The sequence below is a fragment of the Onychostoma macrolepis genome, chromosome 06, assembly GCF_012432095.1.
Source record: "Onychostoma macrolepis isolate SWU-2019 chromosome 06, ASM1243209v1, whole genome shotgun sequence".
Lineage (NCBI taxonomy): Eukaryota > Metazoa > Chordata > Actinopteri > Cypriniformes > Cyprinidae > Onychostoma > Onychostoma macrolepis.
In genome coordinates this window covers 24,627,084-24,645,536 of record NC_081160.1, presented here as the reverse complement: position 1 = coordinate 24,645,536, position 18,453 = coordinate 24,627,084, and the positions used below count along the sequence as shown (strand labels likewise).

Below are 18,453 nucleotides of genomic sequence, written 5' to 3'. Positions count from 1 at the left end.
ATGGTAACTAATGTAGTTTACTAATGTTAACAAATGAAACCTTAATGTGAAGTGTTGCCAATTTCTTTTTGAGTAAAGCAACATATTTTCATAACTTAGCTTCACTCTTCACCACAATAATAACCCCAAAACTCCACCATATGAGAGAAAAGCTGCAAAATCCCAACATAGCAGAACATTAAATATTAATAAGTTTCTACTTTTTCATCTTGCTTAAAAACACATAAAATAACACTTAATTTCAACATTTACTCTCCCCATCCAGTCCCAAGCAATGCATGCTGGGAAATAGAAATCCTCTGTCCAGATTCAGCAATGCTACATTAACACCAACAGAAATTATTCATGTGGTTCCCACACAAAAGGATTACATAAACCACTATTTTACCAATATTTTACCAATTTACAAAAGTAGATTGTGAAGAAATGTTCAAGAATTGTGTTGCTGTAGCCCATTTTAATTAAAGGGATACTGTAGTTCACCCAAAAATGAAAATTCTGTCATTAATTACTCATCCTAATGTTGTTCCAAACCCGTAAGACTCATCTTCGGGAAAAAAATTAAGATATTTTTGATGAAATCCGAAAGCTTTCTGACCCTCTGTAGACAGCAATGCAAAGAAGAAATAGTTGAAAAAAAGTTGTTGTTTTTGATTTTTTTCGCACTCAAAAAACTTGATAAAATTAAGGTTGAACCACTGATGTCTTATGGACTATTTTAACAATGTCCTTACTACCTTTCTGGTCCTTGAATATGGTAGTTGTGTTACTGTCTATGGAGGTTCAGAAAGCTTTCGGATTTCATCAAAAATATTTTAATTTGTGATCCGAAGATGAACGAAGGTCTTGCGGGTCTTGTGTGTAATTAATGGCATATTTTTTTATTTTTGTGTGAACTAACCCTTTAAGTAGAAAGAAGTGGGACAAATGAGATTTTTTTTTATTGTGAAAGGTTCATGTCTCCAAGCTTATTCTTCACTTATCTCTTTAAAAAGAAACAACCCATGGGTACTGGTAAAGCAAAGCAATTGTTGTGTATTGCAGTGCAGCATCTAATTTCCACTTTCTCTCTGTTTGATCCACAGATTGTGATCTTCACTAACTCCACTAACAAGCAGGAGATGGCGATGATGCTTGAGTTTCCCTATGCCTGCTTACAAGCGCACTGAATTGTCTGAAGTCTTACCTTTAGCACGGCTTGAGCCCAATCCCTTTCCAACAAGTGAGACTGCTAAATAGGGATTGACCTGTAAAGCGTCCAGATTTTTGCTCACCATGGCTCAGAGGTCAGCTCATTTCAGAGGTCAAGGCCCCTCCTGGCCGCTTCATCTCACTCTACTGCTGCTTCTATTGGCCAGGACACCCCAGGCTTTGGCTGTTCCAGGTTACAACACTGACACCTCCAAGAAAGAAATCATAATGGAGGGCGACCTGGTGATTGGAGGCCTGTTTCCTGTTCATCAAAAGGGGGAGGGGGCTCAGGACTGTGGCCGTATCAATGCACAGAGAGGGATTCAGAGACTGGAGGCGATGCTGCTAGCCCTGGACAAGATCAATCAAGATGATCAGATTTTGCCCGGGGTAACATTAGGTGCCAACATTCTGGACACTTGCTCAAAGGACACCTATGCGCTGGAGCAGTCGCTCGAATTTGTGCGCGCTTCGCTTACAAAAGTGGACGATAGTGAGTACACATGTCCAGATGGATCCTACGCCATCCATGATGATGTTCCACTCGCAATCTCTGGAGTGATCGGAGGCTCCTACAGTGATGTATCCATACAGGTACTGTTTCTCGTCTCCTATGTTTATTCTTCTGCTTGTTTGTTTTCTTCCAGCAAAATTTCTTGATAACCAGATTATATGTCATGATGTAGCAAGTCATAAATGTGCATTAGGAGTCATTTGCATGTATATTGTGTTTATCAAACTATGGCTGTCATTCGGCTGTATGCACAAGCCTGCAGTTTAGTTCAGTTAACTCTTTAAACGCTACTGTATTATAGGTGATATGCACATTTCTAAAGCCTCTACAGTAAATTATCAATATTATTACAAAATTTGCTTAAAAATCTCTGGTATATGCCTTCTGTTGTCTGATTGATAGTATATACTTTTTTAAAAATTCACTAAACAGTTCACCTTCAGGTCGTGGCACAAATGTCTTTTTGCAGTGAAATCTTTTCAGATTTATATAAAGTAAAGTAAAGAATGCATTTTATATTGTTAGTAATATATATATATATATACAGATGCATCTCAATAAATTATAATGTCGTGGAAAAGTTCATTTATTTCAGTAATTCAACTCAAATTGTGAAACTCGTGCATTAAATAAATTCAATGCACACAGACTGAAGTAGTTTAAGTCTTTGGTTTTTTTAATTGTGATGATTTTGGCTCACATTTAGCAAAAACCCACCAATTCACTATCTCAACAAATTAGAATATGGTGACATGCCAATCAGCTAATCAACTCAAAACACCTGCAAAGGTTTTCTGAGCCTTCAAAATGGTCTCTCAGTTTGGTTCACTAGGCTACACAATCATGGGGAAGACTGCTGATCTGACAGTTGTCATTGACACCCTTCACAAGGAGTGTAAGCCACAAACATTCATTGCCAAAGAAGCTGGCTGTTCACAGAGTGCTGTATCCAAGCATGTTAACAGAAAGTTGAGTGGAAGGAAAAAGTGTGGAAGAAAAAGATGCACAACCAACCGAGAGAACTGCAGCCTTATGAGGATTGTCAAGCAAAATCGATTCAAGAATTTGGGTGAACTTCACAAGTTACAGACTGAGGCTGGGGTCAAGGCATCAAGAGCCACCACACAGAGACGTGTCAAGGAATTTGGCTGCAGTTGTCGGATTTCCTCTTGTTAAGCCACTCCTGAACCACAGACAACGTCAGAGGCGTCTTACCTGGGCTAAGGAGAAGAAGAACTGGACTGTTGCCCAGTGGTCCAAAGTCCTCTTTTCAGATGAGAGCAAGTTTTGTATTTCATTTGGAAACCAAGGTCCTAGAGTCTGGAGGAAGGGTGGAGAAGCTCATAGCCCAAGTTGCTTGAAGTCCAGTGTTAAGTTTCCACAGTCTGTGATGATTTGGGGTGCAATGTCGTCTGCTGGTGTTGGTCCATTGTGTTTTTTGAAAACCAAAGTCACTGCACCCGTTTACCAAGAAATTTTGGAGCACTTCATGCTTCCTTCTGCTGACCAGTTTTTTAAAGATGCTAATTTCATTTTCCAGCAGGATTTGGCACCTGCCCACACTGCCAAAACCACCAAAAGCTGGTTAAATGACTATGGTGTTGGTGTGCTTGACTGGCCAGCAAACTCACCAGACCTGAACCCCATAGAGAATCTGTGGGGTATTGTCAAGAGGAAAATGAGAAACAAGAGACCAAAAAATGCAGATGAGCTGAAGGCCACTGTCAAAGAAACCTGGGCTTCCATACCACCTCAGCTGTGCCACAAACTGATCACCTTCATGCCACACTGAATTGAGGCAGTAATTAGAGCAAAAGGAGCCCCTACCAAGTATTGAGTACATATACAGTAAATGAACATACTTTCCAGAAGGCCAACAATTCACTAAAAATATATTTTTTAATGGTCTTATGAAGTATTCTAATTTGTTGAGATAGTGAATTGGTGGGTTTTTGTTAAATGTGAGCCAAAATCATCACAATTAAAAGAACCAAAGACTTAAACTACTTTAGTCTGTGTGCATTGAATTTATTTAATACACGAGTTTCACAATTTGAGTTGAATTACTGAAATAAATGAACTTTTCCACGACATTCTAATTTATTGAGATGCACCTGTATATATAAATTAAATAAGTGTCATCTCATATAATAAGTAACAGAACTTTGAGCATAAAACTAAGCATTAAGTATTTATGTACAAAGACATATTTTTGGGAAAAATAGAGTAACAACTGATATTTATATGCCTTTTATGTGAGTTGTCTGCTATACTGTTTATTCATTGATTTACAAGGTATCAGAAGTTCATCGTACTTTTTGGCTATATAAATATCAATAAATGCACCAAACTGAATATTTAGCTTAGTTTGGGCTCTGAATTTTATTTATTTATTTATTTGTTTATTTTGCTTTTCCTCCTGCAGTTTGAACTCCTTATTCCTCAATATAATATATGAGCCATGAAAGCCTGTATCAAATATGATTCTCAACAAAAATGCATATTCACTTCTTTTTTTTTTTGTATATTTATTTGTCTGTTTATCTTGTCTAAAGGTTCAATAAATTGTTCCATTATTTAATGTATTATTTCATATATCAGGCTTTACAGGCTTAAGCAAACAAGAAGGGGTTTTTTTTTGTTTTTTTTTGGTAGTTTCTTTATTTTTGCTTCTGTAACAAAAATAGTTCCAAACAAAGAACTGGTATGTACAGTATCTCACAGAAGTGAGTACACCCCTCACATTTTTGTAAATATTTTATTATATCTTTTCATGTGACAACACTGAAGAAATAACACTTTGCTACAATGTAAAGTAGTGAGTGTACAGCTTGTATAACAGTGTAAATTTGCTGTCGCCTCAAAATAACTCAACACACAGCCATTAATGTCTAAACCGCTGGCCACAAAAGTGAGAACACCCCTAAGTGAAAATGTCCAAATTGGGCCCAAAGTGTCAATATTTTCCAGCACTGCCTTAACCCTCTTGGGCATGGAGTTCACCAGAGCTTCACAGGTTGCCACTGGAGTCCTCTTCCACTCCTCCATGATGGCATCACAGAGCTGGTGGATGTTAGAGACTTTGCGCTCGTCCACCTTCTGTTTGAGGATGCCCCACAGATGCTCAATAGGGTTTAGGTCTAGAGACATGCTTGGCCAGTCCATCACCTTTACCCTCAGCTTCTTTAGCAAGGCAGTGGTCGTCTTGGCAGTGTGTTTGGGGTCGTTATCATGTTGGAATACTGCCCTGAGGCCCAGTCTCCGAAGGGGGGGGGGGATCATGCTCTGCTTCAGTATGTCACAGTACTTGTTGGCATTCATGGTTCCCTCAATGAACTGTAGCTCCCCAGTGCCAGCAGCACTCATGCAGCCCCAGACCATGACGCTCCCACCACCATGCTTGACTGTAGGCAAGACACACTTATCTTTGTACTCCTCACCTGGTTGCCGCCACACACGCTTGACACCATCTGAACCAAATAAGTTTATCTTGGTCTCATCAGACCACAGGACATGGTTCCAGTAATCCATGTCCTTAGTCTGTTTGTCTTCAGCAAACTGTTTGCGGGCTTTCTTGTGCATCATCTTTAGAAGAGGTTTCCTTCTGGGACGACAGCCATGCAGACCAATTTGATGCAGCGTGAGGCATATGGTCTGAGCACTGACAGGCTGACCCCCCACTCCTTCAATCAGCAATGCTGGCAGTACTCATATGTCTATTTCCCAAACACAACCTCTGGATATGACGCTGAACACGTGCACTCAACTTCTTTGGTCAACCATGGCGAGGCCTGTTCTGAGTGGAACCTGTCCTGTTAAACTGCTGTATGGTCTTGCCCACCATGCTGCAGCTCAGTTTCAGGGTCTTGGCAATCTTCTTATAGCCAATACCATCTTTATGTAGAGCAACAATAATTTTTTTTCAGATCCTCAGAGAGTTCTTTGCCATGAAGTGCCATGTTGAACTTCCAGTGACCAGTATGAGAGAATGAGATCGATAACACCAAATTTAACACACCTGCTCCTTGTAACAGTGACGAGTCACATGACACCGGGGAGAGAAAATGGCTAATTGGGCCCAATTTGGACATTTTCACTTAGGGGTGTACTCACTTTTGTGGTCAGCGGTTTAGACATTAATGGCTGTGTATTGAGTTATTTTGAGGGGACAGCAAATTTACACTGTTATACAAGCTGTACACTCACTACTTTACATTGTAGCAAAGTGTCCTTTCTTCAGTGTTGTCACATGAAAAGATATAAGTGAGGGCTATACTCACTTCTGTGAGATACTGTATCTATAAGCAACACAACATATTTAATTCCTGAACAACTCAGTGTTCATTCTGAATTAGTTTCTGAATGAATAAGCTTTTTTTTTATGAGTTGAACGAACGATTCAATGGCTCCTTTAATGCCTCAGCTAATTATATTATTGCTAGTTTAATCAGCATTATTTAGTATGAATGATTCAGTGACTCGCTCCTAAAGAAAGTCACTTGTTTCCTTTCTGAATGAAATAATGTTTTAAATGAATTGGTTGAATGATTCATTTACTGTCATATAGACAGTATCTTGCCATCACCTACTGGCGTAAAGATGTAAGTTACAGAAAGAGTCACTGAAAAATTAATGTACAGTATTCATGTAATATTTTTTTAGCGTGAACATAAGTAGATATCTTTAACTTTTAAAATCTCACTTCCATGATTCATACTGCAGCATTTAGTAAGACAAATTTAAAGTCTCTTAATGAGAAAAAATAGTGGTGATGTCTAGCTACCTGTCATCCATATGCTCAAACCATCCAATTTGCGGCCAACCATGTGGCGTTTCCTGACATTCCCTGGGATGTCAGGAGCAGACGGGCTGCAGATGCTAGCTTTAAGAAATCAAGACAGTGACAGCTTGATTACATTCTCCACAGATCTACTCCCTGAAGATCTAAGTATACTAAAGAGAGAATGAGACTGATAATTAGAAGAAAATGTGTAATATGCGTAAGAAATTGATTGACTTGATCAACATTCCAGCATCAGAAAAGTTCCTGCACTAATAAAAGCTCATATACACTCATGGAAATCTCAGACCAGGAGGCAGTTGTGTTGTCGGAAGTTTGCATTCTGCTTAATTTTAAACGAGAACATGTAAAACAATTTTACATGTTCTCTATATCTTACAGATTCTTATCCATCAAACGCTCTGTCAGAATGGTCTCATCTCATCAGGGAAAATTATAGCTTTGAATTTTGAATTTAATTTAATTTCTATTTTATTTTCAGTTTGGTGTTTCATTTTTGTTAGTTTCTTATTTAAACATTCACAGTTTTGTGTTTAACGCTAATGTGTTATAACATCTTGTAGCATTTTAGTTTAGTTTTCCCTCCCAATTACTGTATACTACTTGTTATTTTTATTTTAATTAATAACTATTTTTTAATTTGGTTTTTCTTAATGACTCCCACATTATTTGTGCCACAGTCAAAAATTGTGGGGCATTTTGAGGAGAGGTGTCTTTTTACTTTAGAACGTATGATTTTCACACTGTAAAAAATAACATTTTCCAAATAAATAAATAAATAACCATATATTTACACTGACGGAGGTAGCAGAATATCATAGAGACTGGGGTGAGCACCTTTGACCCAAAAGACCTTAGCAACCGCAAAGAAAGAAAGAAAGAAAAAAAAAAACAAGAGCGAGAGAGACATTGCTTGCCTTGTTATTGTGAGATTCTTGAATTGTTGCTTTTGGTGTGACAGGTAATTAGGTGCTTGTTAAGACCCACTGCAAATACCAATAGTACATTTGACAGTTTAAGCCTTACTGAATTGAAATAACTAGTTAATTACGCCTCCCCCACAGAACAGTGTTGGCTGATGAATGGAGGGTTTTAAATAACACATTAAAATCACTGGCAGTCAGACACATGCTGCAAAAGGAGTATATGAGTCATTTGCTGAGATGGAGAAAGAGATAGAGAAATTTGTTCATTCTTAAGGTTTCACGAGCATAATTACTGCAGTGCCCGCACAGGGACATGAAATGCATTAATAATGCAGAAAAAAAAAACAGACAAGGAGGAAGAGAGAGAGAGAGTTGAGTGTATGAAATTTTATTTCATCATTTTACGGAAATTCCTTTCCTCTCCCACTCGTTTTTGCTCTAACTGTTTTTCCTTTCCTCCCTTTTCATTGTTTTTATTTATCTTGCTTATCTTTCTGTTTTCTTCATGTCAGGCATCTTTTGGAGTGTTTCATGCATATGTTCACTTATGCACACATGCACGGTTTCTTTCCACATGCTATAAAGGGACACTTTGGGCAGTAGAGAGAGCTGAATTGAGTGGGACTCATCTAGCAGCTGTCTTCTTAAGCATGCCACTGGGGATTCCCTGTTCCTGGGCCATTTTCCGCCACTTAGAACCGTCATTTCCTTTAAAGAAGTATTTCCCTCCAAAATGAAATTTCTGTCATTTTTCTTTATAGTGTGGGATACAAAATAAGATATTTTGAAGATTAAGTCAAAGCATATTTTGACCAGGGACTGTCTTGCATAGAAAGTACCATTGTTCCATTGTTTTTAAGCCGTACAGTATCATTATGTAAGGAAAATGTGCACATTTTTGATCTTGGCATGCTGAAATGCATTGCTCCAAATTTGATGTCCATAACACCAAACGGCATGGTTTTCTAATGTTATGTAACCAAAGGGTTTTGTGCCATTCATAATTTAATCGAAAAAGATATTTAAATTCCTGAATTTGAATTGAGGTAGAAAACGGGATGTAGAATTGTAACTGAAATTTTAATGTAAGGAAGTAAATAAATAAATAAATAAAAAGTAAATACAAGTTAAAATTCATTTTTCCCCCCGTAATTTTTAGCTATACATTACCAATAATGTTTGTAATGCCACAAAATACACCATTATTTTATTTTATTGTATTTTCGTATTTAGTTATTTATTTATTTTTATTTATTTTATTTTTTATTTTTTTGCGCACCAAATCAGCATATTAGAATGATTTCTGAGGGATCATGTGACCCTGAAGAATGGAATAAAGGCTGTTGAAAATTCAGCTTTGACATCAAAGTGTTCATTTCTATTTTAAAATCTGTATTAAAATTGAATAAATTCAGCCTTGCATACTGAGCGTATAAGAGACATCTTTCAAAAACATAAAAATTGATCATTTATAAACCTGAACCTTTATGAAGTTTGAATTTTAGTGTAGAAATTTGTATTTGTTTATATATATTTAATTTTATTTCATATTTAATAAATTTAACTTTGAGGACAAGGATGGAAGAACTCAATTCTGAATTTTGTAAAAGCCTGATAAACCATTTTCCTGCTATTTATTTAGCACCCCCTCATTCTACTTATTCTTTGTGAGTTTTTGCCTTTAGAAATAACACTGGCATTTTACGGTAAGAGGGAATAAAAATCCATTATACACTCCACATTCATGATATGCTCCTGAATGCTTTCTCGTGTCACACTATGAGCTGATAACTTTGTATCCGTCCATGAATTTTTAAGAGAGATTTTGTTCAGGGAAGGATGGCTGTGAAAGGAGAGCAGGCTTGTAAAGGTGAGACTTGCTTGACAGCAGTGTGAACTCACTGGAAGCTGCGTGGAGTCAACTGAAACAGGAGGTTTCAGGCTTTTAGAGGTTCTTGTGTTAAGACTCCACTCTCCTTTATTGGCATTCTCTCCTGTGGAGCGATAAGAACGGCGGGCTTTGGCAGCACAGACGCAAAGCTAAAGAAGCTTTTAGGACATGAGAGCGAGCAAGAGAGAGAGAGAGTCTGATGAACGAGATGTAATTTTGTTTGAGGTCGGTATTTGGGGCCTTTCTCATAAAAAGTGCATGTCCTTGCCTGGCAGCTATTTATGGAGGTGCTGTTCTAAAGTGTCTGCTCCAAAGCACAGCCCCAACCCCCTAAATCTGAAACATATATCATTCGCTTGACAGTACATCAAAGCTGAAGGGATGTCGACTGGTTTACAACGCAATATGCTGTTGCACAGATATCGCTGCACAGAATGCGCAAGACTACATTTAGCAAATAAACGGAATGGTCTGATGCTAAAAATATGCAGTAATTCCTGTTAATTAAGGCCCATTGGAAAAATTCTTTCATTTCATTAATGTGAAGATTTCTTGTGCGCCCCCATGTTTTTCCTCCTTGTGAAAGAAAAAGTCATCTTTGAATCGTAGTTGTTTCATAAATCATAGTTTTGTTTGCTGTGCTTTTGCATCCTTCATCAAACTTTGTACTGAATTATTGATTGTTTGCCTGCAATGTTCTTATTTAAGGTTCATTTTAGGACAATAATTCACCCAGAAATGAAAATGTACTCCACCCTCAGGCCATCCAAGATGTAGATGAGTTTGTTTCTTTATCTGTACAGATTTGGAGAAATTTAGCATTACTTACTCCCTTGCAGTGAATGGGTGCCGTCAAAATGAGAGTCCAAACAGCTGTTTCTCTCAATAACACAATAATCCACAAATAACTCACATGACCTCAGTCCAACAAAATGTCTTGTGACGTGAAAAGCTGCATGTTTGTAAGAAGCAAATCCATCATCAAGATGTTTTTAACTTCAAACATGTCCTCTATCCATATCGCTTCGAAAAAGTCGTCTTGTCTGAATCAGGAGAGAAATATGCACAGATCAAGCACTGTTTAAAAGCTTAAACAGTCCAAAACAAATACTGTATGTCAGTGGATTTTGGTGCGAAAGAACAAAAGAGGATCTTCTTCACTGGAGAAAGCATTATTATGGATTTAAGGTTTAAAGTTAAAATGCCTAAATGATGGAAACAAACTCATCTACATCTTTGATAGCCTTGGGGTGGGTAATTTTTATTCATTTATTTATTTTATTATTATTATTTATTTATTTATTTTTTGCACATTTTCATTTTTGGGTGAACTTTTGCTTTCAGCCCAAACCCTCCACCCATCCACCCACCCCCCTCCCCTCATGTTGCTTCCGGTTTCAAATGACTGATTTTACTGATTTAAACACTACAGAATTAGCAATGGATAAAAAAAGGTGTACTTTTACTTTTCTAAGAGAATTAGACTTACGGTTTTTGCCTGGCAGATAGAAAAATCTCTTAGAATATCAAATACAGACTCTTTTGATTTTGGGCCAGTATGTAGCTACTTAGCAACCATCTGAACAAATCCATCATTAAGATGTTTTTAACTTCAAACGAGTCCTCTATTAATAATATTGCTTCCTCCAATGAAAAAGTCAATCTGAATCTGTAGAGAGAAAAAAATATGCACAAAGCAACATTTATGCAGCAGTATGCAGCTTATTAGCTATCACTCTGAAAACCCTAGAAACCTCATAGATACACTGTGGCAACAAAAAAAGCCAGTCCTCATGAACACCAACTGCATAGCAACCACCCTGCCAGCCAGCCAGAGCATTTTCCCTGAATCTCTTTGTGTTGGATTCAAGGATATGATAGCGTTTCCCTGTTGTTTGAATCCTTAATTAATTTTCTGGCCTTAGTTCTGCTGGAGATGTCCTGCTGGTTGGACAAAACACCTCTGGTGATATATTCAGCTGATCTCAGCCACCTTCCTGTGTTAGCTACTCTTTTTGTACCAAGGACTGATGCTGCCAGAGAGAAAGCTTCCTGGAAAACTCCCACCGGTGTGTTTGGCCTTGCTAATGAAGCTGCTGTTGCATGAGAGTCTCTGCATGTGAACTATGAGCTGTGAGCTTCCTTTACTTGTGGTTTCAGAGTATGAGTTTCATGATGATTCACCACGCTTGAGTGACTCACAGCTTTATTCAGAGATACAGGTGTAGAACCTTCATAATTTGTGTCTTATCTTGTTTCATTTCCTGGTCTAAAGTACTTATGATTATTGCAACACAGTTGCAGGCATAATATATATACTGCTTTTTATTTTTTATCCAAACAGGAAGAGACCTGGCCTGAATTCTTAACAATTTGCAACGCTCATGCAAAGTACAGAATGATAATCCTATAGAAGTTGACTTATTCTCTCAGAAAATGCTCAGAGCTCCAAGTTAATTCTTGATTGCCGCCATTCTGTAATCATATCAAGGAACATTTAGCCTCAGGAACAGCTAGTGATTAATTAATGCTGGCAAGTACAGCTTTATTCGGTCCACTGGAGTTCTTGGCTTTGTGACTGATAATGAAGCAGTATCCTGCACTAATGCTAACAGACTGACAACAAATAAATAAGCAAAGCAGTTCCTCAGTAATGAAATCTTTAAAGTATAAAAGTCTAATGTAGATGATTTTAAACTAACAGTATAAAGAAAAAATTAGTTGGGTAATTGAGCATTTCACAAGTATGGATGGGCATAGAAAGATGAAAGTCAATTGACTGTGTTCACCATTCTTAGCGGGAGTTATAAGGACCCTCTCTGGCTGTTAGAATCATACCATTACCTCTGTCTGCATGACTGAGACTGTTTATTGGTGCCATAATGAGCAGCAGTTTATCTCTTTAAATGCTTCATCAACACTCGACATCTGTCTAGTAAAATAACACCAGTCAGTTTTTATAAAGAAAAATGGTTTGATGAAATTAAATACAGTATACAGTGGTGGCCAAAATGATTAAGTCAATTTTAAGTCAGTTATTTCTATCTTTTGCTGTAGTGTGTCAGTAAGAAATATCAGTTTACATTTCCAAACATTCATTTTGCCATTAATTGTAATAATCCAGTGAGATTTTTGTTTGCACAAGGAGTCTGACAACAGCCAGTGCTCCACACAGAGATCTGATCTGATCATCATCAGTCTGTCTGGAATGACGTGAAGAAACAGATCAAACTGAGACGGACTAAATCCAGAAGAACTGTGGCAATGTCTCCAAGATGCTTCAAGAAACCTACTTGCAAAGCTACCTGAAAAACTATGCAAAAGTGCACCTAGGGCAAAAGCTGCTTTAATCGCAAAGGATGGTCACACCAAATGTTGATTTAATTTAGTTAATAGAAGTTAATTGATAAAATCTATTTATGACATGTTTTTGACACCCTCCTCATTTTACAGCATTTTTACACAAGTGTCTAAAACGTTTAACAGTACTGTAGCTTTGCAGGTAGGTTTCTTGAAGCATCTTGGAGACGTTGCCACAGTTCTTCTGTATTTAGTCTGTCTCAGTTTGTTCTGTTTCTTCATGTCATTCCAGACAGACTGGATGATGATCAGATCAGATCTCTGTGTGGTGCACTTGCTGTTGTCAGACTCCTTGTGCAAACAAAAATCTCACTCGATTTTTACAATTAATGTCAAAATGAATGTTTGGAAAAAAAACTGATATTTCACATTTAGACTGTTACAAGAATCTGTGATTTAGGTACTGAATGATTGTTGAGACTGTGAGAGTTAGCCTTGGCTGGTGGCTAGTGATGCCACCTAAAGGGCACATGAAAGTAAAGGCCCCTGTCAGAAAGACAGCGAGCCTGAGCAAGAGAGTCTTCTGTCAGGCTGGGGTGAAGGATCAGAGTTAGATTAGAGAGATCCTCTCCTCTCTAACCGGGTCACACTTCCACCTGACCAAACACATTCACAGCTGTTGCTTGGCAACAGAACTCTTCAAAATCCCGAATGTGGAATCCACCTCCTCTGATGTAGAGGCAGACAAAGCTGCTCAAGAGATGTCACTGCAGCGTTAGTCCATCATTCATAACATTCTCCGTGGCACTAATATTCTCATCGCTTGCACCGATGCTGTCATTCTTCATCATCATTATCACTGATGACAGCAGCATTATCATAAATATTATTTTGGTCATCATTATCACTGCATTTATCATAATCCTCATATGGCATTCCTCACACGCATCCCTGCGTGTGTAAAATGGTGTATTTTTCAGCATGTTATGAGGTTTTATTTATTAGGCCTGACTGCAGTTTTGGGCCGTGTTTGAATGTGTGTGTCTTTGTGATGTGTAGTGGGGATGTGTTTTCAAAAGTAGGATGAGACAATCTCTAGGGACAACCAGATGGGTTTTTCATGTTGAAAAAGTCATGACATCTTTGTGAAAGCAGAAGATTCATGCCCATATAAATTGAGGAGCCACATACTTCAAATTTAGTGTGCTTTTCAAAAACAAGTTTCACAATTATATACCCTCATGTCACTCAAAGCTCATGTGACGTTTTAAATGTCAAAGCTGCTCTATCTATCTATCTATCTATCTATCTATCTATCATTTTATTCTTCAAAATTATGTAGTAAGGTTGGGATTTGAACCTGAGTCCAGCATCTCTGATGATATGGAGGTGCATAAGTGCATACGGTATGGGCAGCTTGCATGTTTTGGAAGGCACTATGAATGCTGAAAGGTAAATAAAGATTTTAGAGCAACATATGCTCCCCTCCAGATGATGTGTATTTCAGCAGGACAATGCAAAACCACATACTGCAGATATTGCAACAGCATGGCTTCGTAGTAGAAGAGTACAGGTCCTGAATTAGACTGCCTGCAGTCCAGATCTTTCACCTATAGAGAACATTTGGTGCATTATTAAACGAAAAATACATAAAAGACGACCACGAACTCTTCAGCAGCTAGAAACCTATATCAGGCAAGAATGGGACCAAATTCCAACACCAAAACTCCAGAAACTCATAACCTCGATGCCCAGACGTCTTTGAACTGTTTTGAAAAGAAGAGGAGATGCTACACCATGGTAAACATGCCCCCATCCCAACTATTTTGAAACCTGTAGAAGGCATACAATTTGAAATGAGCTCCTTTTGTGCATAAAATTTTAAAATTTCTCAGTTTAAATATTTGTTATGAAAGTGTGAAAGTGACGTGAGGCCAAGTATGGTTACCCATACTCAGAATTTGTGCTCTGCATTTAACCCATTCAAAGTGCACACACAAACACCATGAACACACACCTGGAGCAGTGGGCAGCCATCTATGGACCGGAGACTCGAACTCACAACCTTTAGGTTACGAGTCCGACTCTCTAACCATTAGGCCACAACTTCCCCGTGCATTGATTATGTCCATCTTTGTGATGTGATGTGACCATCTACTGTGTTAAATTCTGCAAAAGTGTTTTTCAATTTTTTCCCTCTACTCTGTTTATACACATTTCATAGTAACACTTTCTGTGCTTGGGAACAAATTGCTCAGTGGAGCTAGTGCTGTGTGTGATATGAAATATGGAATGGAATGTGTGATGGCACAAGCACAATGTGTGACATCACATGAGTTAAAAGAGCATCAGTGAGTGAGAAATCAGTGGGAGAGTAGATGAATAGTCTTAATGAGTAGTCGGATCAATTCATTCTTAAGCTGTAAATAGACCGGTACTGGATATCAATGGAAAAATTTATATTTTCTCTTCTTGCTCTATCTCTTATTTTTGCTGCTTTGCCCTTGGTGTGAGTCTCTCTCTGCTGTGATGTTTCAGTCTCTTGCATTATAGAGGAAGCCAAAATCACAGATTTCAGTAAAGAGACTGTGAATCATTGGACCAAGGAAATAGTCTGCGTTATCTCCAGCTCAGCTTGGATCTAGTGTGAGCAGAAGGTCCCAGAGCCTTACAAACAAGGTTACTACAGCGTAATCTCTCTCTCTCTCTTTATCTCTCTATCAGTCTCTATTCTCCATTTTCCTCTCTTTTTGCCTCTGGATCGTTTCTCCTCTAAAATGTCAATATGAAGGCAGCGCAGAGGGTGTATTGATGGAGTGTCTGACAGCAGGCCAGTGTTAGGCAGCTGTGTAAATGAATAAGACATGAGCGCACTGTCAGACTGCAAACATGTCTTTATGGGAAAGTTTTTACATGCTCTTCATGCTCATAATTTTACATGCTCATAATTATATTTTTGAGTGATTGAGAAACTTTGTTGAAGACAAAAACTGTAAAATTATGATCAACTATAACAATTTTGTATAAAAATTAATAAATAAATAAAACATGTTTACACTACTAGTCAAAAATTGGAATAATTAAGATTTTATGTTTTTGAAAGAATTTTTATGCTTACCAAGGCTGCATTTATTTGATCAAAAATACAGTAAAAATTATAATATTGCAAGATTTTATGGCAAGTTAAAATAACTGTTTTCTATTATAATATTTGTAAAATGTAATTTATTCCTATGATTGCTAATAATTGTTAAATAAGAAACATACAGCATGTCCACTTCTTTCGACAAAAGCAAATCCCGCTGTTCAAGAGCCATCCTTTCCTGAAGAATAATTAATCCACTTAACAACCGGCTCTTCCGTCTGCAAATCCATGTGGCTGGTGATTTTCTTAATTAAATCCTAGGCTGTGTCTTGAAGGCATACTCTCAGCATCATGACATTATGAAAAAGGGCATTAGCTCCATATCTAATGTGTTAAAGTCACACAAAGCCATTTGGTATAATAGAAAAGCGACCCACGGCTAATCAGCGCTAATCAATTGGATTGAAATGCTCCTCAAAATACGATTGAAATTCCTGTTGAGAACATTATGCTGCTACTGTAACTGTGACCAATTTGAATTATTTTGAAACCTTTGAAGATCTTTCAGTATCTGGGCACTGGCATCTGTTTTTTAATATTTCATCTCATTCGTTCATTAACATTTCTTGCTAACATGAGCAATACTGTTACTTTTGATCATACTTAAGGTTACTCTTAGTATAAAACCGTGTGTAATTTGTCCCACATCATATGTGCTGCAGACATGAATGATTCACAAAAAACATTGAGTACTTTAATATATTTAGGGATATTTATCAATCTGTATGCTAAAACACTTGATTGGTGAAAATGATCTCTCATCCCATTCTGATTGGCAGCTTTCTGCTGTAGTGCAGGAGAAATTTCATCAGACAGGAGCAACATTTGCATTAAAAATCCTGAACCGTATAATCAATAAATTTCCATGAGCACCTGCATGCACTTTAGACTGATGGCAGTGAATTTGAAGCTACTGTAGTACAAAGCTGCCTAATGAATACAAGACTGCTATTAAATCTAATTTAAGAGCAAATTAGAAAATGGACTATAATTAAGAGGTGATTAGAGCATAGACTATAATTTAGATAATTACTGATGGTCTCCAGTTATATTTCTAAAAACACACATGAAGTCTTACTTAGACGTTATATTGCTACGTTTCATCGATTAAAATGCAATATTAAATAAATATGTTGTTCATTTCACCTTGCTTGTTTCTTTCTCAGCTCCTGCAGTGGCATCAAAGTAAGGGTGTGTGAATAGAAAGGACATAAAGGAAAAGTAAAGAAGAAAACAAATCTGGCAGCTGCCTTCTAATACATTTAAACGCAGACAGTCTGGACTTGTCACAGAAGGAGGGTTTTTGTTTAAGCTAATGTTATATGACATTGAACCATCAAAAAGGCTGAGGTAGGGAAACTCTGGGGAAACAAAGTAACTACATTAACCTGTGCTTCTCAAAGGCACCTTCTTATTTTCAACCCAACTTGTTTCTATAGCAACAGATATGAAAAATGTATGCTGAACTTTTCATATTGCGTCTCTGTGAGAACTGTAAAAAAACACCGCTGGAAATTCCTATATATGAAATGATTGAATCTGTGCATATCAGAGATAGAGAGTTTTATGATAGAGGCTATATCTAAAATATCTGTAGCAATTCATAATTTTGGTATCACCTGTTATTATTAAAATGCATCGGAACTAATGTTAATTCAATTGATTAATTTTGATTACACAGAATACATGATTATGATCTGATATTTTCTAAAATAATCACCTTCATACAGTATGTGGCAGTCCAATCTCTCATAATATTACCTCAGAGGACGTAAAGGGATATTCCATCCAAAAATGAAAATTCTGTTACTCTCATGTTATTTCAAACATATGTATTTTCAATTTTGTATGAAATATCCCTTTAACTATCCATTTTATTATAATTTTTTGCAATGTTTGTCTTATTGCTAGGCCGATTGTGCATTACACAATCTTAGCTTTCAATATACAGGTAAGATTCTGAAATTGCATTTATTTGTTGTTTAAATTTAAGTGCAACAGGTCACCCTGTTGTTGTATATTCAGTAATATTAATAATATGCCTGCACTGACACCACTGGATGAGAACAAAACTAGAACTGAATTAAGCTGGATGGTGACACTGTTGTCTTCAAAAATTATGAACTTTACTCTGTTATTGATATAAACTGAACCCACACTGAACTGACTTGAACTAAATACTGACACTATTGTCTTTTTAGAGCTGCTTTACCTCAAAATTTGAATTGTCTCCATAAATAGTGTTTCCAAAATTGATGTTTTCCTGTTTATTACTGTCAAGCTGCTTACAATACAATCTGTATTGTATAAAGAGCTAAAGAAATAAAGGTAACTTGATTTGCAATAATGACCAGCACAAGCTTTTTAAAGGTCTAGCCTGCCTATGGTCCCCCAGTGGCTAGAAATGGCGAAAGGTGTAAACTGAGAAAATTAAAGCTCAGATGGCCCAATCTGGAAACTTCCCTTTATGTCGTCATACGGGGAAAGGTTACCTCCCCTTTCTCTGCTTTGCCCGCTCATGAGAAAATGAGCTACTACCGTGCGAGGCGAGCGCAATATTATTTTTTTTCCTCGAGAGACATCATGGCTTGCAAACGAGCGAAGCATGGCAGTTGCTCAGTGTTTGGATGTACAAATGAACACCGAAGTATTTTTTTAGTTCCTTCATCTGAGCCTATGGCTAGC

The 18,453-nt window shown here is 37.4% G+C and overlaps 1 protein-coding gene across 1 annotated transcript in view; it reads left to right on the top strand.

The window, feature by feature from the left end:
• Positions 1-18,453, top strand: part of grm2a (glutamate receptor, metabotropic 2a) — a 45,507-nt gene that overhangs the window by 12,118 nt on the left and 14,936 nt on the right. The window contains exon 2 of the mRNA XM_058779835.1: positions 1,086-1,785. Coding sequence (XP_058635818.1) covers positions 1,276-1,785 — 510 coding nt within the window. The 5' untranslated portion in view covers positions 1,086-1,275. The remainder of the gene's footprint in view (positions 1-1,085; positions 1,786-18,453) is intronic.